General features: G+C 36.9%; 3 protein-coding genes across 3 annotated transcripts in view; 2 read left to right on the top strand and 1 right to left on the bottom strand.

Annotated features, from left to right (window-relative positions):
• LOC128011259 (adenylate cyclase type 6) overlaps window positions 1-17,026 on the top strand; it is a 58,904-nt gene extending 41,878 nt beyond the window's left edge. The window contains exons 6-24 of the mRNA XM_052593454.1: window positions 3,076-3,187; window positions 4,994-5,121; window positions 5,779-5,937; window positions 6,029-6,170; window positions 6,949-7,077; window positions 7,225-7,253; window positions 7,358-7,505; window positions 7,825-7,922; window positions 8,821-8,908; window positions 9,002-9,118; window positions 10,349-10,507; window positions 10,594-10,769; window positions 11,159-11,182; window positions 11,284-11,313; window positions 11,488-11,620; window positions 11,773-12,036; window positions 13,590-13,794; window positions 14,530-14,654; window positions 14,741-17,026. Coding sequence (XP_052449414.1) covers window positions 3,076-3,187; window positions 4,994-5,121; window positions 5,779-5,937; window positions 6,029-6,170; window positions 6,949-7,077; window positions 7,225-7,253; window positions 7,358-7,505; window positions 7,825-7,922; window positions 8,821-8,908; window positions 9,002-9,118; window positions 10,349-10,507; window positions 10,594-10,769; window positions 11,159-11,182; window positions 11,284-11,313; window positions 11,488-11,620; window positions 11,773-12,036; window positions 13,590-13,794; window positions 14,530-14,654; window positions 14,741-14,869 — 2,395 coding nt within the window. The 3' untranslated portion in view covers window positions 14,870-17,026. The remainder of the gene's footprint in view (window positions 1-3,075; window positions 3,188-4,993; window positions 5,122-5,778; window positions 5,938-6,028; window positions 6,171-6,948; window positions 7,078-7,224; window positions 7,254-7,357; window positions 7,506-7,824; window positions 7,923-8,820; window positions 8,909-9,001; window positions 9,119-10,348; window positions 10,508-10,593; window positions 10,770-11,158; window positions 11,183-11,283; window positions 11,314-11,487; window positions 11,621-11,772; window positions 12,037-13,589; window positions 13,795-14,529; window positions 14,655-14,740) is intronic.
• Window positions 17,027-17,544: 518 nt separating this feature from the next.
• On the bottom strand, window positions 17,545-18,820 carry LOC128011262 (testis-expressed protein 49). Its single transcript, XM_052593460.1, has 4 exons — window positions 18,476-18,820; window positions 18,288-18,353; window positions 17,884-18,019; window positions 17,545-17,797 (listed from the first exon to the last, which is right to left on the bottom strand). Exons 1-4 carry the CDS (start codon window positions 18,561-18,563, stop codon window positions 17,749-17,751), a joined length of 339 nt encoding a protein of 112 aa, XP_052449420.1. The 5' UTR covers window positions 18,564-18,820; the 3' UTR covers window positions 17,545-17,748.
• LOC128011260 (polypeptide N-acetylgalactosaminyltransferase 6) lies at window positions 18,797-24,567 on the top strand. The gene is made up of 11 exons (XM_052593455.1): window positions 18,797-18,982; window positions 20,143-20,628; window positions 20,713-20,885; window positions 21,550-21,699; window positions 21,963-22,197; window positions 22,323-22,440; window positions 22,966-23,166; window positions 23,257-23,388; window positions 23,477-23,578; window positions 23,820-23,990; window positions 24,156-24,567. Exons 2-11 carry the CDS (start codon window positions 20,144-20,146, stop codon window positions 24,267-24,269), a joined length of 1,881 nt encoding a protein of 626 aa, XP_052449415.1. The 5' UTR covers window positions 18,797-18,982; window position 20,143; the 3' UTR covers window positions 24,270-24,567.
• The last annotated feature ends 251 nt before the right edge of the window (window positions 24,568-24,818 follow it).

Raw genomic sequence — 24,818 nt, 5'->3', positions numbered from 1 at the left:
ACCTCCGCCAAGTATGACACATTATCCGCATTATTCTTTTATCATTATTCTTTTGTTTTTATTCCACCTTTATTAGCCTTGATTGTGGTTTTTCAGGCTTTACAAAGCAACAAAGCAGCGATCTCACTTCAGTCTCTCTTTGCATTTAGCCCTTATTTATCAAAAGTCTTACTATAAAAATACAACAAAACATTTTCTTACGACCTTACGTGAATTATTGAGACAAAAATGCATTATGAAGAAGAAAAGCACCTGCTATTAGTAGCATTGGTGCTAACGTTAGCATCAAGCTACATCTGACAATTTATGAAATTATTAGTACACTTTTACTCAAAACTCACTTTAAACCCCGATCGAGTGTTTATAATAACTTCCTTTAGCGATCAGGGGTGGAATTTGGTCGTTTACTGTTGTAAAAATATGTTATTTGTAGCCTTTTTCATCGCTGCACAAGTTAGCATTTCCGATGTACATTTTCGATTTTTTTTATAAAAACGCCCCAGATCTCAAGAAATTCTCATACCAAGCTTTACTATCGTAATCGCGGCTTTATTATTCGGATATTTTGTGTGTACAGAGGTGTTTCAGTGTTGTTTTGGCCAGATAACTACCAGGAAGTGTGCAGGAAGCATGTGACACGATGGGGCGGTGTCCAGATATGAAACTCTAAGATTGATGTTTGAAAGACCCAATCAGAGTCTGAGTCACACACCGCACGAGCTGTGACTACTGCACGCACACAGAGATCGCTGGGAGAGGCTGTTTATCATCTGATCGCGTAAATCCGTGGAAAATGAATAGAAATGACGATTCTGTCTGAAGAAATATGAAGTAAACATCAGTAAATATATACATATATCTCCGCAGATATGCATCTTTGGTCTGTAAATCCTTATTGACGCTGTTCAGTGAGTCTATGTGAACACAAATAAACCGCTACAGACGTGACTGAATATGAGTGAGTTGTGAATTTCTATTCAAAATGTGGCATAATACGGATTTATTATTTTGCACTCCTGACATAAATCACTAAATATCTGTCACTGCAACAATGTTTTATCAAAATATTGGTCAAATATCGAAGCTTGAGTCTTTAAACTTTCCATTGATGCACAGTTTGTCCAGATGAAGTAAGACAGTGATGTTTAATGTGCTGTGAAAGTGAAACAATAATAAACTGGGGCCGTCAGCGATGTTTGCACGCAAAGGGGTTAATGAGTTTATGAATGAAATAAGCACAAATAAAATAGCAGAGTTTCTTTTTTCATGCATTTCCTGGAAATTACTTAAATCGATTTCCATATTTCTAAATTGCGTAGGAACCCTTACTGTTTTAATTCAGATACTTAAATATCAATTTATTGGATCACGAAAGATCCCCAAGCTGGGACTCACGTTGCTCGAAGCACAACCGCACTACATCTCGAAGCACTGCCTATACTGTTAGAAGATGTTTAAATAGGCTAAATGTTATAATCATAAAAAAATATATGTACATGTATATGTATATATATATAATATTTTTGTTAAACACTGCATATTTGTTCAATGATAACTATGAAAAAAAGATAAGCTGTAAAACCATTAATCAAATACTATACGAAGTCCTGGTTCAAGCTCCGCCCACTTCCGGTTTTATCTTAATATAGATACAGATACGAATCATTTTGTGATTGATACAGATACAAATACAGATACAAATACTGGCTTCGCTGCACACCCCTAGTTAGGATTCATACTCTCTAACCACTAGGCCACGACTTCCCCAGTCTTAGTCCATGTGACATCTTAGTCTTAGTCTTAGTCCATGTCAGTTTTGCGATGCTACGAGAATACTTTTTTTTTTTTTGCGCAAAGAAAACAAAAATAATATAATTTCCTCAACCATTCTTCTCCCCTGAGTTACGTTGTCTGCCATTTTGTAGAGTACTGAAAGAATGTATTGGATGTTATCAGCGTTGTTTACATTCTGGGGAGAAAGCACGTGCATGAACATAATTCGCGTAATAAGCATTGTTTACGCTTGTAAATGGCGAAAGATGTAACTCAGGGGAGAAGTATAGTTGAGTAAATTATGCAATTTTTGATTATGATCACAAAACTGAAGTTGAGCCACTGATGTCAAATGGACTATTTTACCGATGTATTTACTACATTTCTGGACCTGGGAACAGTTCAGTTGTGTTGCATGGAGGGTCAGAAAGTTCTCAGATTTCATTTAAAAAATCTTAATTTTATCTTAATATCTTAAACGGGTTTGGAATGACATGAGGGTGAGTAATTAATGACGTAATTTTCATTTTGGGGTGAACTAACCTTTTAATGACATAAACACAAAATGACAAGTTTCAAGTGAGATTATGTGGTGAAAAGAATTATTCTTAATTAATTGACCATTATTTTATTTAGAAAGTAAATAGTCAGTTTTTACATTTGTAAACTTCATATGGGATGATAATTTGTCTCAATAGTTTTTCTTTCTTTTTTTTTAAGCACTTTTACAACCAGCTGATCCTTCAGATATTTGTGTTAGACTTTAGCTAACGTTGTTCACCTGCTTTTTTGTCATCTCCTGTGTCCGTGTGGCCCTTTCTTTGTTTATTTTTTACTCTTCACATTGATCTCTTCTTTCTCTTTCACTCTTTTCTTCTTTGCTTTAGCTCTGGGAACTCGTAATAGGAGCAGTGGGGCTTTTCTTTTTCTTTTGAAATGTGGTCAGCTAATTATGGTGAGAGAGGGAATAGTTAATTATCAGTCACTAGACTAGCGCTAACCCCAGAAGATACTGAAATGAAGCCACGATTCAATTAAAGCGCTCCACAGCGCCTGCTCCGACAGCCTCAGAGTGAATTTCCCCTCAGCTCAAGGGATTCACACATTCATACTGTATACTTTTCTACCTAGTTTTTATGGTATTGACCTCTGTTAATCCAAACATTAAAATTAAAGCTTTTTTAATATGTCTTAATTCATTTTTTTTGTGTGCATTCAAACTATTAATCGTTTCACACAGTATACGTGTGTGTCAGACAGTTTAGGTCTCTCTCTCTCACTCTCTTTCTGTGTCTTTGTCAGTATTTTGTTTGCAGACATCGAGGGTTTCACGAGTCTGGCGTCGCAGTGCACTGCTCAGGAGCTGGTCATGACTCTAAACGAGCTGTTTGCCCGCTTTGACAAGCTGGCTTCGGTGAGCACATCTATTAACACATGCCTAAAACATGCTGGATTATTGTTCCAGCATTGTATGCTTACTATGGTGACAACAAGAAGTCTGTGTTAAATACATTATTGAGATTGCATGATATTACAGTCGTTCAACATTACGAATACAGTCTTTACGTTTCAATTCAACATGATTCAATATATATAAAGTATGAAATACAGTACTGTTTTGTGAACGTGACTTTAGTAAATACATCGGGATTCTTTCTATTCATCAGAGACTCCTAAAAAAGTATTATGGTTTCCAAAAGAATATTAGGCAGCACAACTGTTTTCATCATTAATAATGATGAGAAATGTTTCTTGAGCAGCAAATCAGAATATCAGAATGATTTCTGAATGATCACGTGACACTGAAGACTGGAGAGTAATGATGCTGAAAAGTCAGATTTACTCAGATCACAGGATTAAATTACATAAAATACTCTTACCCGTGCTTCCCGTTCTTCATTCGCCATGCTGGATTACTGATGTAAAGGCTTAATTTCCGTTCTAATTAATCCATATTGCGCAAAAGGTGCGCAGAATCGTGCTCCTTGAATGCACTCAGTGGCTTATGATATGATTGGCTGAATGGTAAGCTCGCATCTGATTGGCTAAAGAGTACAACAGACCCACGTGGGAAGAGAGCTCTGCCAGAAAAGTCTCAAAAACACACACACTCAAATCCGAGTGGATTCGTAGTAAATGACGATTCGTACATTCAGACACTCGTAAATTTTAAACATTCAAAGGTTTTTGTGCACAGTTGTATATCTACAAATTGTTTTTTGCATTTGTGAAACGTATTTTATAAATATATAATTTTATTTCGGGCATGTGATTTGCTTTTTGTGAATATATTTTTTTTTTCACGCACGTTAATTTTTTTTGTGTGTACGTGAATTAGGTTTCATGCATGTGAAATTGTCTACGCATGTTTGAATCGTGTTTTTTGCGTGAATTATATTTGAGACTAAACTGCTTCTATAGTATTACAGTTAGTAAATCTAAAAGCGTGATTTTGCATTAACTACTCTAAGTCATGTCGGTATGCAGATGAGTGGTCTTCTTCACACAGCACATTTTTTTTATTTTGGTTGCGCATATGCACCTATTCACCATGTATGTGCACCCCTGGATATGACCCCTTCAAGCATTATTAGTAAAGATTGTAAAGATTTCATTTAAAGCTAACAAATACTTGGCAATACATTGTAAAATATCAACATTGAATAAAATAACAATGCAATATATACACACAGTGCTGTTGCAGTCAGTGGTGGGCTTTTTGTTTGGGGTTCACAAAATCGCTGAGGGTTGGGAGTCTTGGCTCCAGGCTGTGGGAATGAGGCTTCCCAGAGGACATCCTCAGCATGAGCTCCACCTCAGCACAGAAGCTGTTTTGTAGTACAGCCAGGGAGAAAAACGGTCCCGTGTCCTGTCTAGAAGATCTAATGGGAGCACTGAAGGGTCCTGGATGAAATCTTGAATGACAGCTGCATTTCTCCAACCATTGAATCATTCACTGATTATTTAAAAAACAACACTACTTCATGTTTATGGCTTTGACTTCTTTTAAGACCTTTTACTCGCTGTAATGTACATCCTTTGTCAAGTCCAATGTCACGTATTTCACTCTGACATATTTTTATCAGTATTGACACTTGTTTGCTGTCTGTATCACACTCTAAACAGAATGACTACCCTCTTTTTACACCTCAGCGTGAAGCTGCCATCTCCTCAGCTTGAACTTTATAATTAACTTCTGTTCCCTTTTGTGTGTGTGCAGGAGAACCACTGCTTACGGATCAAGATCCTGGGGGATTGTTACTACTGCGTGTCAGGGTTACCTGAGCCCAGAGCGGACCACGCTCACTGCTGCGTGGAAATGGGGGTGGACATGATTGAAGCCATTTCGTAAGTCTAACTTAGACATCAGTTCATCTAGACATCAACCTTTGTGAGATTTATTTCAGAACAGTTTTGTGAGGATACATTTTCTCAATTTATATCAAATAAATGAATATATAAATAGTTTTATGTCAATTTGTTTATGAGACATTTGTGAAGAAAACACATATTGATTTGTATGGTAACTAATATTATTTTTATATTGCATTTTAAAGTTAAAATGACAGTTCGGGCAAGTGGTCAGTGTTTTTTTTATTATTTAATGTAATTATTCATATTATTTTATGATAGTTCTTGTTTAATAATAAGTATTTATAATTCTATAATAATTCCATGAATTGGACTGGTATATTGCAGCGCCTTTTTGGAGAGTACTACGATTAGAAATATTCTGAATTACTCACAACTAACTAAAATAATGTAATAACTGAATTTTTTTTTTTTTTTTTTCAAAAGTTAATGTGCTAAAATTTCAAAACTAAAATTGAAAACTAAACTTAAAATAAAATGTAAAAATGACAAAAGCACATTCAATTACTAAAACAAATTAAATGTCAAATCCCAAACTGCTAATAATAGCTTATATAGAATACTAGTATGTAAAAACTAAAATAACACTGACTGGATCATGTGATTTATTAATACCGTTTATGTTTGTGTCAGATTGGTGCGAGAGGTCACAGGGGTCAATGTAAACATGCGGGTCGGGATCCACAGTGGTCGTGTGCACTGTGGAGTTCTTGGATTGAGAAAGTGGCAATTCGACGTGTGGTCCAACGACGTAACGCTGGCCAACCACATGGAGGCTGGAGGCAAAGCCGGGTGAGACTCCGACATGTACACACCGCTATACATAACACTGGACAGACTGTTTAGTAGACATAATATTCATGAAACGTAATTTTTTCCTCAGGAGGATCCATATCACTAAAGCTACTCTGCAGTACCTGAATGGAGACTATGAGGTGGAGCCAGGTTTTGGAGGGGAGAGAAACGCCTACCTGAAAGAGAACACCATTGAGACCTTCCTAGTGTTGGGCTGCAGTCAAAAGCGGGTTAGACACGACATTCTGTGCTGGGTTCATGCTACAACATTTTTATAACTATAACTGTGCTCACTCTCTCTTTCTCTTTATAATATATAATGTATAATGTTTATATATTGTATTTAAAACAAGACTGGTCAAGAAAAGATTTTTGCTGTGTAGAAAATGTTATTAAATATAATGAGATTATACCAAATCAAAAATACTGTGCTGCTTTAAAAAAAAGAAAAAAAAAAAAAAAAAAATATATATATATATATATATATATATATATATATATATATATATATCGCAAAATCTCAAATTAAATTGATCTTTTTATACAGTACTGTACATTATCTATTATTTGTGATGCATACATTCATTTGTAACATAAAACAATGGATTTTAGTCTTTATTGTTTTTTAAATAACTTTTTGGGATCAATTTAGACAATCTGAAAATGTTTTTATTTAGTATTTAGCCTTATATTGTTTTTTTTTATCTATTTAGACAAAATCTAATTGTATTTGTTAAATGTCATTTATCGGTTATCTAGCATATGAAAATAATTTGACTGTTTGTGTTTACTCTTTAGCCATTTTATTCTTTATTCTTTAATTTTTCTAATGCTTTTAGACTGAAAATAGAATTTTAATATTGGCTGTTTATTTTTTATTTGCCTTTTATCAGTTAAATGGCATAACATAACATGAAAATCACTTAATATCAATGCATCCCTAATTAATGCTTCTCTTTTATTCAAGATCCTTGAGCAGAACTTTTCCTTTGCCCTTGACTGTTTCAGAAAGAGGAGAAGGCCATGATGGCTAAGATGCAGCGCACGCGGACGAACTCTAACGAGGGTCTGGTGCCGCGGTGGGTGCCTGACAGATCCTTCTCCAGGACTAAAGACTCCAAAGTCTTCAGACAGATGGTGAGACCTCCTATGACACTCGCCTGACCTCTGTCTCCTGTCCCTTCAGCCGATTTCTGCCTTTACATTGTTCTTTCAGTCCTCCTACATTACTCTCAGATCTGTCTAATCTTCTTGGGCTCACATTTGTTTCTTCTCTTTGCTCAGGGCATTGATGAAACATCCAGCAAAGACAAGTGAGAGTTTTTTCTTAGCCTTTAGAGAGTAAATGCACTTTTTGTTATATAAAAGATACAAATAAAATGTGCTTTTCTAACTCTCCTTCTGCACACAAATGCAGCCGTGGTGCTCAGGAGGCGCTGAACCCCGAGGACGAGGTGGACGAGTTTTTGGGCCGTGCCATTGACGCTCGCAGTATTGACCAGCTCCGCAAAGACCACGTGAAGAAGTTCCTCCTCACCTTCCAAACCTCCAGCCTGGAGAAGAAGGTCAGGCTCATAGACGCTGGCTGAGATCCAGCTTCCCTCTCCAGTTTAATTTAGTAGTGCGGATCGTCTAGCAGACTAACAGGATGGATGAGGTCATGGGAGATCAAATGTCCTCCAATTTCCTGTTTGGTATTTAAGAAGAAGAGAAGTAGATTGAATTGTTCGGAGCAATTTTTTAACATGTCATAAGGTTAACAGGTTCTTCTGGGTGGTTGTTGGTCGTTAACAATCTACAATAACTCACACAGCATTCATATTTGGCACAGATTGATAAATCAACATATTTTAATTATATTTAATATTTTGGTCTTGTTTCAAGTACGCTAAGAAAGTGGATGATCGTTTTGGCGGTTATGTGGCCTGTACGCTTCTGGTCTTCTGTTTCATCTCTTTTATCCAGATCGTCGTATTCCCTCAGTGAGTGATAAACACACACACACACATACACACACACACACACACACACACACGCACTTGTTTACTAAAAGGGATAGTTCACTTTAAAAGGAAAATTCTGTCTTCATTTACTCACCCTCAAGTTTATCCAAATTTGTATGAGTTGATGGTAGCCATTCATTTACATTGTGTTTTTTTTTTCCTTACTATTAAAGTCTGTGGCTGTCTACTGTTTGGTCACCAACTTTCTTCAAAATATTGTAGTTTGTGTGCAACAGAAGAAAAAACTCATACAGGTTTGTAACATCTGGAGTGTGAGTACATTTTGACAGAATTTTCCTTTTTTGGGTGAACTGTCCCTTTAAATGGGGACATTCTTCAGCCTTGTTTTGTTTTTGTTTACAGCTAGTTATAAATACTATAACATAACCCTAACCCACACTCTAAAGATGGCGATCGTGTTTACTGTTTCTCTGCGAAATCCTGTGAGTGAAATCCAGCCATTCCAATAGAAATCGTTCCAATAGGTTTGTGTGAGTGCAAAAAAGTTCCCCTGGCAGATTTCGCTTGTGTTCTAGATTTATAAACTTGCCTTGCTGACTAAAAGAAAGCTGCTTGGTTATGAAGTGGCTTTAATGTGAGCATTGCTTCATGCATATCATATGCTATTGACAATGCACACTAGATCTGTTTGTACCACGCTAATGCTAATAGCTAATGCGACTGCACCTTAATCCTAACAGATAACTTTCTGCATTTTTACAAATGAAAAGCAATATATATTTTTTAATAAAATAATGTTTTGTCAGATTTAGCTCACTTCTGTAAAACGTTTTGCCTAATATATAGCTAAGTACATACAACGATACAAACACTCACACACTTAACATGAATCTGAAAGCTCCTGTGTGTTTTGCAGTACTCTGGTCATGCTGGGAATATACATCAGTATCTTCGTCATTCTTGCCAACATCCTCTTCATCTGTGCCATTTACTCCTGTGTAAAGGTAAGCTGCGTCTGATTATGCTGCTTTTCATTCTTTTGCATTTTCTTTTGTACAAACGTGTACAGTTGTCCTTTCTTTCGCTCTGTTTCGCAGCTCTTCCCTGCTGCTATGCAGACCGTGTCCAAGAAGATTGTTCAGTCTCGCACCAACAGCACACTGGTGGGAGTTTTCACCCTCATCCTCGTCTTCATCTCTGCCTTTGTCAATATGGTACGCAGAGCTGCCAAATCACTTCACACACGCAACATTAGTGTGTCTAACACTTTAGCTAACAATCTTATTTCTTCCAAAGAGATTGTATGGTCACAAATGATACCTAAAATACCAATTCTGTTGTCATTTTCTCACACGTATGTCGATCCAAACGTGTGTGACTTTCTTTCGTCTACAGAACACAATATTTGTCAAAATGTCCATAGTGTTATAATCTGTCCAATAAAAATAAATAACAACTAAGGTTGTCAAACTGCAAAAATGGTAGAAAAGTGCAGCGTGTTTATTTTATAAGAAATTAGTTCAGCCAAAAATGACAATTTGCCAAAAATGTACTTACCCTTTAAGATGTAGATGAGTTTGTTTCTTCATCAGAACAGATTTGGAGAGATGAAGCATTACATCACTTGTTCACCAATGGGTCCTCTGCAGTGAATGGGTGCCGTCAGAATGAGAGTCTAAACAGCTGATAAAAACATCACAATAATCCACACCACTCCAGGCCATCCATTAACACAATGTGAAGCGAAAAGCCCTGTGTTTGTAAGAAACAAACATACCATTAAAATGTTTTGACTCTACACCATCACATCACTATGCAAAATACAAGTCCATATTTCATAATATCAATACCTCGAAAACCACCAATGTATTTGTTTAGAACTGATTTGGACTGTTTCACTTGTAAATGGTGCTTGATCTGGGCATATTTCTCCTGTTTCAGCCGAGATTACTTTTTCACTGAAGGAAGCAATAATAATGTTAAAGGACTTGTATTGAGCCAAAAACAACAGTTAGAGTGAAAATGCATTAACTGTATGGACCATATTGGAGAGTACCCCCTGAACTCAAACAGTGTATGTTGTTCTGTCAGCCGCACCACACAGATATGTTGCTTTCGTTCAAATCAAAGCGTAAATAATCGTAGATAATGTATCCGTGTGGTGCGGCTGACACAGAACTGGATATGCTGTTTGCCGTTTCTTACAAACGCACAGATTTTTTAAAGCTTCATAAGATGGTAACTGATGGCCTGGAGTGGTGTGGATTATTGTGATGTTTTTATCAGCTGTTTGGACTCTCATTCTGACGGCACCCATTCACTGCAGAGGATCCGTCGGTCATCAAGTGATGTAATGCTACATTTCTCCAAATCTGTTTTGATATGTAGAAGAAAACCTGATGATGTGTTTGGGAGCCTGAGTGTATGTTTTGTGTTTCCTGTAGTTTTCCTGTGATACACAGAAGCTTGTGGACTGTGTAGCAGAGCGGTTTAACTGGTCGTCAGAGATGGTGACTCCCTGTGTGATTCACAGCTTGTCTCGCCCTGCAGCCGACGGCCTGAATATCTGTCCCAGCCACACTCCCTCCTGCCCCTTCCCTGAGGTAAAACGTGTGTGTAGTCACACTAAGATTAAAACAGTGTTGTGAATGGAAGCAGACTCAGGTTTTATCCCCTATGCTTCTTTCAGTATTTCAGCTACAGTGTGCTGCTGACCCTGCTGGCCTGCTCAGTGTTCCTGCAGATCAGTAGTATAGGGAAGCTGGCTCTAATGCTGCTCATCCAGCTCACCTTCCTGCTGCTTGTGGAGTGGCCAGAGGTGGCGCTGTTTGACAACGCAGACCTCTTCGTCACTGCCAATGCTCTGTGAGTACAGCTGCCAGCCTCTACGGAGATTACATTCAATAATATAATGACATTTTATTTTATTACTTTCATTTAGTATTAACATATGGAATACTGTGGGTTCCAACAATGTTATTTAAAATAATTCATATGCTATTATATTTTGATTATTTTAATAGATTATTTATTTTGATAGTTTTAAAACCTGAACTATTAAATAATATAAATATAAATAAAATAATAAAATGCAATAAAGGTAATATAAAATAGAAAAAATTGAAAGATCTCTGATTTGAATATAGCTTGTTCGTTTGTGATATAAATAAATGCTGTTAGGTTTAAATGTGTTTGTTTACACTGAATATTTATGTTGTGTTAAAACAAGTGTTTTTGCTGTTTTTGTTTTTTAGTGTTTTCAATGAAACTCTGCAATGGTGAGACTTAAATTAATCTCTTATGCTTCCTGTTATTAGTATTTTTTAATTGATTGTTTTTCTAAATGCACAAATGCTTATTCTTGTTGGTTTTTCCACAGGTCCAATCTCAATACTACTACTGAGCAGTGGTATGTGCAGTTAATACAGTCTTTGTTCCCATATCTTCATTATTTCTTTGAATGATTTTTAATGTTTACCTGAAGACACTAACTCTTTGTTGTGAGTGTGTCCTGTATCCTGTTACATCCATGCTGTGATGTAAATAATTTATCCTGTGGCTGACCTGATCGCTCTCATTTCAGTGCTTTCAGGGTGACTAAAGTGTCCCTAAAGGTCATGACCCCGGTGATCCTCACTGTATTTGTACTAGCACTGTACCTACATGCCCAGCAAGTGGAGTCAACGGCTCGTCTAGACTTCCTCTGGAAACTTCAGGTCAGGGCTTGAGCCTACAGTGTTTTGGCCAACACAATACGAAGATATAAAATAAAATGTCAATAATGTCAATAAACAATTTGTTTATAAAATACATGGAGAAATGCATCCTGTCAGAATTTAAAATATGCAATGTGTCTGTTCCTCTACAGGCCACAGAAGAAAAGGAGGAGATGGAGGAACTTCAGGCCTACAACCGCCGGCTCCTCCACAACATCCTGCCCAAAGATGTGGCCGCACACTTTCTAGCCATAGAGAGGAGGAACGACGAGCTGTACTATCAGTCGTGTGAGTGTGTGGCCGTCATGTTCGCCTCCATCAGCAACTTCTCCGAGTTCTACGTGGAGCTGGAGGCCAACAACGAGGGAGTGGAGTGTCTGAGGCTCCTCAATGAGATCATCGCTGATTTTGATGAGGTTTGGGTTTGAAAAGAAGAAGGGAATTAGGGATGTTCATTTCGGTTATTTTTCCTAACCGACAGCCAACGCTCGTTATCCGATTATATACTGTTAACAAACAAGATTATTTTCAATTAGAATTGAACTAAATTAAGTGTCTGTGACCCGTTAAAAATACTAACATTTGTTTCCCTGGATTCATTTTACATGCGCAAAAAGCAACAGAACATGAGGATTCACATCTTCATATATGTTTTATATATAAAACAAATAAATAGGCCTTTATGAGAAATATATTTTTACTTAAATAATAAATTAAGAAAATGAACGAAAAAGCAGTTTTGGTTGATTTTTGTGCTGCACGGAAGGAAACAAATGGCAGAAAGCGGCGTCCTCTGTTTCTTTAGGCTTATTTTACGCCCCAAGATTTGTTTTTATTGTGAATGTACACAAATAAAGGCAAACCTTTTACGATTCTGATTAGCTTTATGACTAAGGGGAGAGGTTGCTTCCACTGTTAGAAGAACAAAAATCATGTGATTGCACTGGTGCCACACGCACACACACACACACACAGTTAAGCATCGCTACCTTGACAAGGCAGCCTGTTCATTATCATAATAAAATACAGTCAGTCAAACATATGGAGAACAAAACACACTGCTCAGTTTAAATGTGTAGTACAATCTGTGCTGTTAAGTGTTAGCACTGTACCGCCGTGATGTTATGCAATACATTTAGTTTTCAATGGATATTAGAATGTGAGTGAAGTAACATGCATAATAAATAATATTTTGCCATTCAAATACATCGCAAATACGGAAACATTTGATTTTGTGTCGAATGAGAGACCCAACATTGGTTTCAGTTTCATTTTAGCCTAAATGAATTAATTTTGAAGGTGAAAGGTGAAGGTGAAAGTGACATTCAGCCAAGTAGGGTGACCCATACTCAGAATTTGTGCTCTGCATTTAACCCATCCGAAATGCACACACACAGAGCAGTGAACACACACACACACTGTGAGCACACACCCGGAGCAGTGGGCAGCCATTTATGCTGTTTGGCTTGTCGTTTGTATTGCTCTAGCTTCCGAAAGGCCTATTTTTAATTCTTGTTCTTTGTAAAAACCGTTAATTGAAAGGATTTGTTGTGGAGTGAGATGGAACTGAAATAGCATAAATATGTTTACAGTTTATTATAATGTTTGAATACATTTCGGGTTGGCATTTGGCCTATTTCTGAATGCGCCTTATTATACGTGACTTATGTTTGTTTGTTTAGTTTTTTTCCACAAGAGACAATTTTTTTTTATACGTGTAGCATATTTTAAACATGCAGCAAACCTTTTTAATTATTCTGATAAATTACAAAAAAAAAAAAAGATAAATGACTTTTTAAAACCGTTTAACTGATTTTTTTTAATTAAAATTTTAATGGTGGGTTAATGGTTAACCGGTTTAAATGAACATCCATTAAGGGAATCTTTAATTCAGTATGACCACTATGAAAGCATCTTGTGAACGGTCCTGTTTATTTATGAAAACCTTTCCTCTATATCTCTCTTGCAGATCATCAGTGAGGAGAAATACAGGCAGCTGGAGAAGATAAAGACCATTGGCAGCACCTACATGGCTGCATCTGGCCTTAACGACTCCACCTACGACAAGGAAGGACGCTCGCATATAACCGCCCTGGCCGACTATGCCATGCACCTCCGCGAGCAGATGAAATACATCAATGAGCATTCCTTCAACAACTTCCAGATGAAGATCGGTGAGTTTCAAAACCATCACATAGGTGTCCATTGTTTGCCGATTTGATTGAAAAAGTATTGTCCGCCAAATTAAACTCATGTGGTGCATGCTTGTATCACAGTTTATGACAATGTGAGGTAGTTCAGGATTCATATAAACAGAACTTTCAGAATCTAAAATCGGATTGGATTCATTCAGATTGACAAAACTACATGAAAGTTCTTTTAAATAATAAAAAAACCTTTCTGAAAATATTAAGGTGTGTTTGCATCTTAAGTTGACTTGATAGTTATTGAAGTGTTGTTATTGTTAATTAATAAATAAAATGTTTTTTAATTAAAATTGTATATAAATATTATGTAAAATATTGTACACAATTGTGTTTTTAATAATAATTATAACAATTATAAATTGTTATATTATTTATAAAATAATAATTCATTTATAATATTAGACTAAAAGTTTTATTATTATTATTATTATTATGCCTTGGCAACTAATTGTAATACAATAAAGAAAATAAAATTGAAATTGAAATAAAAAAACTTACAGCTTAATAGAAATAAAAATAATAAAATAAAAGCAAATTCCCAATATTATTTAAATACTATAAGAGTATATAAATAATACAAAAATATACCGGTCACACTACATGGCGTCAACATGACGTAATTTTTTTATAAAACGTTCTTGAAACAGGAATACTAAGTGTACATTTCTACATTGGCATATGCATGTGTGTGTGTGTGTGCAGGACTGAACATTGGGCCAGTGGTCGCAGGAGTTATTGGTGCCAGGAAGCCCCAGTATGATATCTGGGGAAACACAGTGAACGTGGCCAGTCGGATGGACAGTACAGGGGTCCCAGACCGTATTCAGGTAAACCTTCAAGCCTTTAGATGCCTTAATCATCAGGAGAAAGTGTTTCAGAAGTGATTTTCTGACGTTTAACTGGATGTTTGCAGGTGACCACAGACCTGCACCAGGTGTTGGCCGGTAAAGGTTACCAGCTGGAGTGTCGAGGGGTCGTAAAGGTCAAAGGCAAGGGTGAGATGACCACTTACTTCCTGAACGACGGACCTCCCAACAGTTAGCAGCGCACTAGAGACAATTCCCTAGAGAGGAGGATTGATCGAGGCAAGCAGAAGACAAACAAGCAGCCATCGCCATCTCTTGAAGAAAGGAAGATTATTGAAGAAAAACAAAGCAGACTCCAGACTGGAGAGTCGTGGCGCTCATGGATATAGCTGTGCACCTTGAAGGACGATTGTTTTAAGCCTCTCCCTCAGGCTGCTTGAAAGATGCAAAGTCTGTTTATTTAACAAAGGCCTTTACTTGCCGAAGAAAAACGATTTACATAAGGCATTTTCTCCAGTTTTTATTTTTGTGTGACATTTTTTTCCCCTCTGTTATTCTTATTTCAGGTGAATATAAATACAGGTACTCATGTTCTGTTCGGAATTCCTTATTTATTTTGATCTTGATGTTTTGTGCAAAAAGTCCTTTATGGAACGAGTGTGAAAAACGCATACACATTTATACCGTACATAAACCCGTACGCTCGTATATCTGTGTGTGTGTGTACGAATACAGTATCTGTATAAACTAAGAAGAGAACTATTGACCAAAGACCAAAGTATTTAATAGAAAAGACGTTTGCGGAAGTTTTGAATATTATGAAATGCTCTGACGTCCTCACCCCTTGATTTAATTCCTGATTTTTTTTTCTGAAGTTTTATCATTTAAAGTAAATTAAACTGATTGATTGTCCAGCAATCCAGGTGACTGGTAGAGCATTGTTCACCAGATCATATGAAGGACTGATTGATTGATTTAAAGTCATGCTTTTCCTTCAGAAAGATGAATTCCACATGGAAAAGTGTTGGGAACAATCGTTTTTTTTCTCTCTCCCTTATTCTTTCTTTTTCTCTTTTTTTTTTGAAGTACGGCCAGGTCTGGGCCTTCAGTGCGTCCTCAAGGAAGACTTCAGTTCTGTTTCGTGTGTCCCGTCCACCGTTTCTTCTTTTTTCAAAGACGTATTTTTGGTACAAAATGAAATAAAAGGGAAAAAAAAGGAGTTTTTCGGAGGCATCTGGGGAAAAGCCACGGCACGGTACAAGACAGTTTATCAAGATCCAGTTCATACTAGAAGGACTTTTTTTAAAAACAAAAGAAATATATCTATAAATTATGACTGAATACTGTGCTTTCTAATCTCGAAGGGGCATAACTCTTTTCACTGTGAGGTTTCTATGATACAACTAGCTGCTTTCTTGCCAAACTAAACAGCTCAAAAGCATGTCTGACTGAGGCATCTTCTCTACAAGTTTTGTTTGTTTGTTGGATTCCCTGAAGTTGTTTGATTTTGTATCACCCCTGTATCTTTTTTTTTTTTATTCCTATTCTGGTTGTTCTTATATCTATTTGATTATGATTCCATTCCAGCTGAGAAAAGGGAACAAAGACCTAAATTGAGACATTTGGTACTAACTGATCAACTGCAGTCTTTGACGTATGACCAGATCAACAATATTCCCTCCAACGCTTGTTCTGCTTCATTGTAGTGAAAGCCACTTGGTAAAATACAAATCTAAACTGATCTAAATCTAACTTCAAATTCATTAGGTAAACAGTCGCTGGCCAGCTAAATAATAACATAGAGAACTGCAGTACGTTAGCCTTAATTGAAAAAAATCAGCATATGATAACAGTGCCTCTTTGTTTCACAGTGTACAATGCGATTCATTCGGTGGAGGCAACATTGGTCAACTCGTTCACCCCTTCCTGTGACGTGCATGACGGCCAAAGCACTGTCTTTTCCTGCTATGGGTTCTTTACTTATTGAAAATTTGCTTGGATCGTACAGTAGCTTGGTCATTGCATGTCAGTTGATCATGTTCGTACCAAAGGCCTGTTGTTCCGTCCTGTATGTGCAATAAAAGCGTACATGAGTGGAGATTGAGCGTGAGGGAAGCAAACACGGTATGTGATGTACTGCGGACACGCAGGTGTGTATTTGAGTACTACTGACTCTCACCCTGGGGCCTCTGTCTAGATCAGGGCTGAACGCCTCCTGATCCTCTCTTTATTTTAGTTTACCTTTTTATTTGTTTCTTTCATTCTTGCTTTTACTTAAATTGAAGGATTAGAAAAGGGACGAGCATTTCAACTTTGCAAAGGAAAGTTGAGAAAAGACTCTTGCTGAATATAGAAAAACTTTCCCCCTCTAAAAATAAAAAAAGTCTGGTTTATTTGAGTTTTTTATATTGTGGTTTTGTTTAAATTGTTTTAATTATTATTATTTTAGTATCTATTAGGCATTGTGTTTGCATTACCTTAAATGATGAATCATTAAAGGTTTTTTTGCTTCAGAATATTGATAGGTACATTGTAGATTTCACCTGTTTTAATCACCAGATTTATTCATTTACAATTACTGATTATTACTTCTATAATCAAACTAGTATCACTTTTTTTTTTACATCTTCACTTTATACTGATTCATTTCTGCAAGATGCCTTGCTCAGTAAATATTTTATGCATTTGATGATCTGTATTTCAAATACTACTGTTGTCAAGGTACTAAACATGGTCCTAGATCATCATTTCATCCTGTTGTAGTCAGTTTTTGATCAAATTCAGGAAGAAATTTCCAAATGGAAACTGCTTTAGGTCAAGTTTATTCACAAATGGTTCATTTGTTTTATAATTGCTGGACTTAGCCAACATTATGCAGTTATATGCAAAGAACAACATTTAAACACATACAAATTGGGACTAAATTTATTGCACTAAATTCTATAAACAATATGGCACAGCCATAGATGTTCAGTGGATACATAACACTTGTATTAGTTGTGTGTCCTCTGCACCTCCTCTTCTGCTAAGCAAAGTGACACAATGCAGTGTTGCAGTATTATGGGACTGTGGTCACCATTTGAACAAACTGTCTGACAGATTCATGGACCAGGAATCAAAACAAGCTGAAGTCTGGGCTGGTCATTGACATCTCATTCACAAACCTGAGAAAATAAGTGAAATATGCATTATTAGAGTATTATCCATTAGTTGACACACATTGGCTTACACAGCTTATGATTCTTCATACTTTGTCATTTCGCTGTTCTTGCGTGGGAAGCGACGGGTTTGAGTCCAAGGCTCCTGCTTCTTCAGGCCATCGGTGGAAACCCACCAGCCGTACTGCTGGTTGTCCGTCACAGGTACACGATACAACTCTTTAGGAGCTAACAAGAGAAACACAAGATATCAATGTCACACTGACCACCAAAAAAAAAACATCCAATTAATTTAGTCTTAAAATATATGAAGACTTGTTTATTAAAAAAAGAAAAATCCACAATTGTAATGAATAATCTAAACATATCACTTTCAATTATGAGCAAGCATAATTACAGGAACTAAAACACACACACACACACACACACAAAACCTATTTAGCATGTAAGAACACATTCAGTATGTGGGAGTCTGATGTATTTAGTGTGAACTTACCCCTCTGAACGCGTCTGCAGAAGTCCTGATATCTTTTCTGGCTGCCGAGATGCATGTCTGATGAGTCTGAAAAGAAAAAAACAAACATATTGGACCTCAATACTGTAAGTAATGTAAGGTAAACAGATGTGCTGAAGACTCGTCGAAGGAGCCGTGCTATTATTAACGTCGCACCAAAGCAGCCATACCTCGTGTAAGATTGTTTTGTGTAGATGTTACCATCCTGTCCCCAAAAGGGTTCTGATAGCCCAAATGTGTGAGTCCGAAGAAAGCCATTATGAGAACTAGCAAAGCGACAGCAGACGGAGCGAGCTGAACCGAGCGAGGTGAGTCGAGCACGAGATTCACGCGCTGTGTTCAAACGCTGTTTGATCTGTTGCCATGGATACTAGCACCGCCCCCATCTCGCGTTTATTTATCAGCACTTGTATGACCTAAATCCTAAAATCGATTCGAAGTCAATCATATTAAGCTTGCTTCCTAAATATCACCTCAGTCAACTTACTAATTCGCTGTTACTTGGCACACGATGTGTTTGTGCAGGAATTAAACCAAGGGTTAAATAATCTAATGAGATGCACCTGGCGTGACGTCATAAATTACTGATTTAAGAAAAAAATTACATTTTCTATTTTCTCTGGCGTGTATGTTTGTTTACAACTGAGAAGTGGTTTCAACGCTTCGCTTTAGTGCAGGTAAGTACATACTTAAGTTGAAGCACCACTTTTTGAGCCAAGTTAAATACATATTACTTATCAAAAGTTAAGTTTTGATTCATTTACGGTTGGAAATTCTAATGGTACGTGATCTTTACTTAATATCCTGATGAATTTTGTCAAAAGAAAATTCGATGTAATGTATTGTTGGCTATTGCTACAAATGTTCCAGTGATATTTATGACTGTTTTTGTGGTTCAGGGTCACATAAAGTCTTTTAAATTTGGCTTTGTGGTTCTTTCTTAAAATAGTTATTTAATAAACCGTAGTAGTTTGAATTCTTTATTACTCAACATTTGTTTTTGATAAGATGTCCTGTACCGTTGGGCACTGCCACATATTCAGAGGAGCACTGCTAAAACAATGCTCTTCAACTCCATGTAGGATGATTTTAAACTGCTCCAGGGCCAACTTAAATATTTACATAAATGTCATGATGTGGTGCATCCTTGGGAATAATAACTTTAGATCTAAAAGAAACTGCTTTCAATGTATGGCTTTCCCAAAAAAGCTTGCCACAGATTATGGTTAAGTAAAACTAAACATTTTCACTTCATGTTGTGTCAAAGATAGAGAATACAATAAATATGACTTTGTAAAATCTGTGTGCAAACTGGGCTAGTTAATCAACCTCTAACTTATAAGTGTTGCAGGGAAATGCAACTTCCTAAAAAACGTCAATGACCAATTTTCATAAATAGACTTGTTTAACATTTTCAACAAAATCAACTCCATAACAAAATAAAAAATGTTTGGTATAAAATTTATGAAAAATTATTAAATTACATTAAAATAATACTTTTGGCTCAATTACCCTTCTCCTATCATTTTAACAAACTTGTATCATACAGCAGTTTAGAGCTAACATATAGACTTCAAATATTTGTTGGTCATATCACCAATTTGGTTTATGGTTGTCTAGAAACAAAGCGTTAACCTACTGAATACAGTGTAGCTTTAAAATGGTTCTGCTGTGTGACAAATTAACTAAATATTACATGTTTCACATTATTTCCTTAATTAATATTAGCTTGTCAACTACTGAAACTGAAAACAGCACCAATTTACTGCAGACATTTTCCAATTCTACAAATGGCTGAACTTCAAGATAATATCCTGTTTGTTTTATTTTCTTCTAGGATGAGCTTCCGAATTACTCCATGTAAACTACCCATAAAACTGAGCATCTTGGGACTGAGCCTATTAATCGCCATTCTGTGGGTTTTACTGCTTGATCTAGGAGGGCAGAGGTCTGCCAGCTACTGGTATCAAGATCTTCCCTTAAAGCCAAGATATAGAGGCAGTGTGAGAATGAATTCCAGTGCCTTCTGGCATGTTCAGACGCATACCTCTATACCACCTTTTGAAAGGGCTTTTGCATTATCTGGAGATGCCAGATGTTCCTCTGGTTTCTACAGCATGGAAGAGCTCAGGCCTCACATAGAGAGACCTCAGGAGGATCCAGAAGGACCTGGAGCTGATGGAAAGCCCTTCACGACTGGCATCTTGACACCTGTAGAGCTGAGGGAGAAGCAGGAGGGTCTTAACAGAAATGGCTTCAACCAGTTTGCCAGTGACCGCATCTCCCTCCACCGCAGTCTTGGTGTCGACACGCGGCCTCCAGAGTGAGTACCACAAGAGGCAGAGCTAAATCATTCATAAATTTACCTTTTGATCATGTAGCACTAGTTCACTCTTACTCTTCCAAGATGCACTGAGCAGAAGTTCAGCAGATGTCCACGGTTGCCCACTACCAGTGTGATCATTGTGTTCCACAACGAGGCATGGTCCACTCTTCTCCGCACCATCAGCAGTGTCTTACACACTACACCGGCTGTTTTACTTAAAGAAATCCTACTGGTGGATGATGCAAGTACTCAAGGTAAGTAAAGGCATATGCATTCCATTTTTAGCTATCTCCTTTGAATAAGGTCGACAATAAAAAGAGCAAATGAATTTAATGGACTCATGCTGATGGAAGGAGCCAAGCAATATCATAAAGACCTGGCGATGGGATCTTTTGACTTGAGCCATTAAGAAGCAACCCAGGAGAAATGGCTTAGTAACCACTCTGAACAGCCTATCAATCAACACACTATCAAAACCTTAGCCAGCACCCAAACCATCTTAAAAACGACTTTGCAACCACCCGGAACATGTCATTGCCTCATCACCCCCCACAACACACTAGCAATTTACATTTATGCATTTAGCAGACGCTTTTATCCAAAGCGACTTATAGTGCATTCAGGCTATATATATATTTTTTGAACCCGTGTGTGTGCTCCTTGGGAATTGAACCCACAACAAAATATCAATGCCTTAGCAACAACCCAGAATGTGATAGCAATGCAGTTGTGTTCGGAGTTATTTAGGCATTACCTGAGTGTTCTGTGTGGTATCTAAGGCGTTACCCAGAACACAATAGCAATGCAACCATCCAGAACACCCTAGTTTTGCCTTAGAAACCACCCAGAACACAGTAGCAGCACCATGTTTACACCAAATATCACTTTTGTTGTTGATTTTATTTCTTTTCATTTCAGGTCATCTCAAAGCCCCATTAGAGCAGTACGTCCAGTCTCTTGAGATTGTGCGTGTGCTGAGGCAGCGTGAGAGGAAAGGTCTAATCTCTGCTAGACTGATGGGTGCACGAGAGGCTGGAGGACAGGTGCTCGCCTTCCTGGACTCCCACTGTGAGCACATACTGTTGGCATCTTTATATAGTGCAACCCAACCTATGGCTTTATGCACATTGAATTAGATGGAGGTCTCAAATCTAGTAGTGGCTCCTGACTGCAAGTTCAATTCTTAGTCCTCTAAAAGGTTAATCTATTATATTAATAAAGCTGTGAGAACGTAGTGTTTTATTAAAGTAAAAGGTGGAAACTTAAGGAAGAGAATGGTAAACATTAGTCTATTCAGAGTTGAAGTTCTCATGCTTGTATGTTTGTGTCAGGTGAGTGTTTCTATGGTTGGTTGGAGCCCCTGTTGGCCCGGTTAGTTCAGGAACCTACTACAGTTGTGAGCCCAAGCATTGCTGTCATCGACAAGAACAACCTACAGTTCATTAAGCCAGTGATGTCGGCCCCCACACAAACTCGGGGGAACTTTGACTGGATCCTGAGCTTTGGCTGGGAGTCTATACCTGAAGAAGAGCGGGTGAAACGCAAAGATGAAACCTATCCTGTCAGGCAAATGATCTACAGATTTACCCAAACGGAGACCCCTTTCTCATAAAACATTTGAATTTAAATTGCATTTATATTGCTGTCGCATATGAGACACCAGTTTTCACATGGTTTCATTTTTCATTCAGGACACCCACTATTGCCGGAGGGCTTTTTGCCATTTACAAGCAGTTCTTTGAACACGTTGGAACTTATGATGACAAGATGGAGTTTTGGGGAGCAGAGAACATAGAAATGTCATTTAGGGTAAGACCCTCTCATGGGTTTCTATCTTTTGCATCCATTGAGTGAACTTTATTATTTTTATTTTTATGTAAAACAATGTTTTGACTTAAATTCAGAAATTTAAGATTTTGACATTTGACAAATGTTTATTCTAATTCTAATACAGTTCTTTGTTATTAATCATTACAAATCATTTTCTTTAATTCATTACATTTAATTCAAATTGTGCATGTGTGTTTATTTTTTATATATATATATATATATATATATATATAATATCTCACACATCCATACACACATATATACACACGGTAAAAATAACAACTGAAATAAAATAAAAAAGTTTTACCAAAATTACTAAAGCTAAAACAGAAATAAAAAATGAAATGGGAAAAAAATGTATATAAGACAAAAGTACAGTACAAAAACGAAAATTTATAAATAAAAGAGAATTTAAAATATAAAATTTTTTATGTTCTATAAATAATACAAACAACTATTGTTCCCACTGTTCTGGTGTCATACCTGATGTATTGGCTCTTGCAGGTATGGTTGTGTGGAGGCAGTCTAGAGATCATTCCCTGTTCTGTGGTCGGCCACATCTTTCGCACCAAAAGTCCCCATTCCTTCCCTAAAGGCATAGATGTGATCGCACGCAACCAGGTTCGCCTCGCAGAAGTCTGGATGGATGATTACAAGAAGATTTTCTACAACAGAAATAAGAAGGCTGCTGCCATTGCAGCAGAGGTAAGATTGAGGTTTGAATTACAATATCTTAGATGGAAAACTCTTAATTGTACAGCTCACATATTTCTCTTCTACCTCTGAGGAGCACAGAAATCATATGGGAACATCAGTGAGCGCCTGAAGCTCAAAGAGAAGCTGCAATGCAGAAATTTCTCTTGGTACCTAGAAAACATTTTCACTGAGGGCTTTGTGCCCGATTTGAACCCTGTGCTGTTTGGATCGGTAATGTAGTGTTATAATTTCAGATTTATTGCCATCGCTATTACCAGGGGGAAAAACAACAACAAATTTGTGCATATTCTGTCTGTAGTTGAAGAACATTGCCACAAACACTTGTCTTGATACTGGTGAGAAAAATCCTGGAGGGAAGTCGGTGGTTTTATTTATTTGCCACAAAATGGGAATAAATCAGGTACTTTATGATAACTGCTTTCACCCTCGCATTATTTTTTTTTTTTTTTATCGCCCATTATTAATACATTTGTTTGGCCAAAATAAACAAAAGCACATCGCAAATAAATCATTAATGCAATAATTCATAATATGTAATTAATAAAAACTATAATAGTATACAAATAGTACTAACATTTTCGTATTAAATATTTTATTTGCCATTTTTCTATACTTCATCAAACATTTGTTTTGCTTTGTAGTATTTTGAGTATACGTCACATCAGGAGCTGAGGCATAATATTAATAAGCAGCTGTGTCTACACGCGACGATCGAGCCTGCGCCTGTGCGAGTGGAGCTCTGCAACTTTCAGGGTGAAGGAACCGTCCCAGCTCCACAGCAGACGTGGAGTTTCATTCTAGTTTCCGAACAGGTGTGGTACATATCCTAACATCCCTTTCCCTCTGGCTGCGTAATTTCACAAATTATTAAAGAATTTATGGCACAAAGTGATTTTATAATCCCAAACTTTTGTGGGTGTTTTTTTCTAGAGATTTGTTGTTGTCTTACCTTTTTGTATATTTGTAATTCTTTGCAGATATATCTTCTCCTCAATGTTCTGTTCAGTAAGTGTTTAATGGTGGAGTATGGCAACATCATCATGAGAAACTGTGACCCTGCCAACAGTTATCAGCACTGGTCTTTCATCTGATATGAAGACAAAAGGGGCTAGTCCTCTTTTCTTTTTTTTTTTACAAAACGGAAGAGCAATGAATCACAGTTTTGCTGTAATGTAAGTTTGTGCCATGTATCAGGAGTTATTAATTATTTGACTTATAAATCTCAAAAGAAACTGATTAAACTTGATTAAATGTACTTAAATCATTGTCAAATATGCACACTTTTAATTAACAATTGTGTTTATCGTATTGAACGCTGATTAGTTGTAGCATTTGACCAATGTATTTATAAGATGAAAGCTGATGATGAATTAAAATGTATTTTCAAGACTTTTCAATGTCGAATCAAGTATGTACTTTAACGCAAGGTGGCGCTAATGTAAAAAAATTGAGTACTTGTCTTGTTAGTAGTTAGTTCTGCTGCGTAATGCTAAATGTCTAAATCATTGAGGTAGCTTTATACTAAATATATAGGCTTAATTGTTCCAATTATTACATTAAAGTAAGTTAGAGTATTTTATTTACTTTTAATCTGCAGCGTCATGCTGACATTCTTTGCAGAGCGCTACATTCGACACCCT

This window comes from Carassius gibelio, chromosome B23 (assembly GCF_023724105.1).
Source record: "Carassius gibelio isolate Cgi1373 ecotype wild population from Czech Republic chromosome B23, carGib1.2-hapl.c, whole genome shotgun sequence".
Classification (NCBI taxonomy): domain Eukaryota; kingdom Metazoa; phylum Chordata; class Actinopteri; order Cypriniformes; family Cyprinidae; genus Carassius; species Carassius gibelio.
The sequence above is the reverse complement of the archived record's forward strand: the minus strand, read 5'-3'. Positions and strand labels throughout refer to the sequence as shown.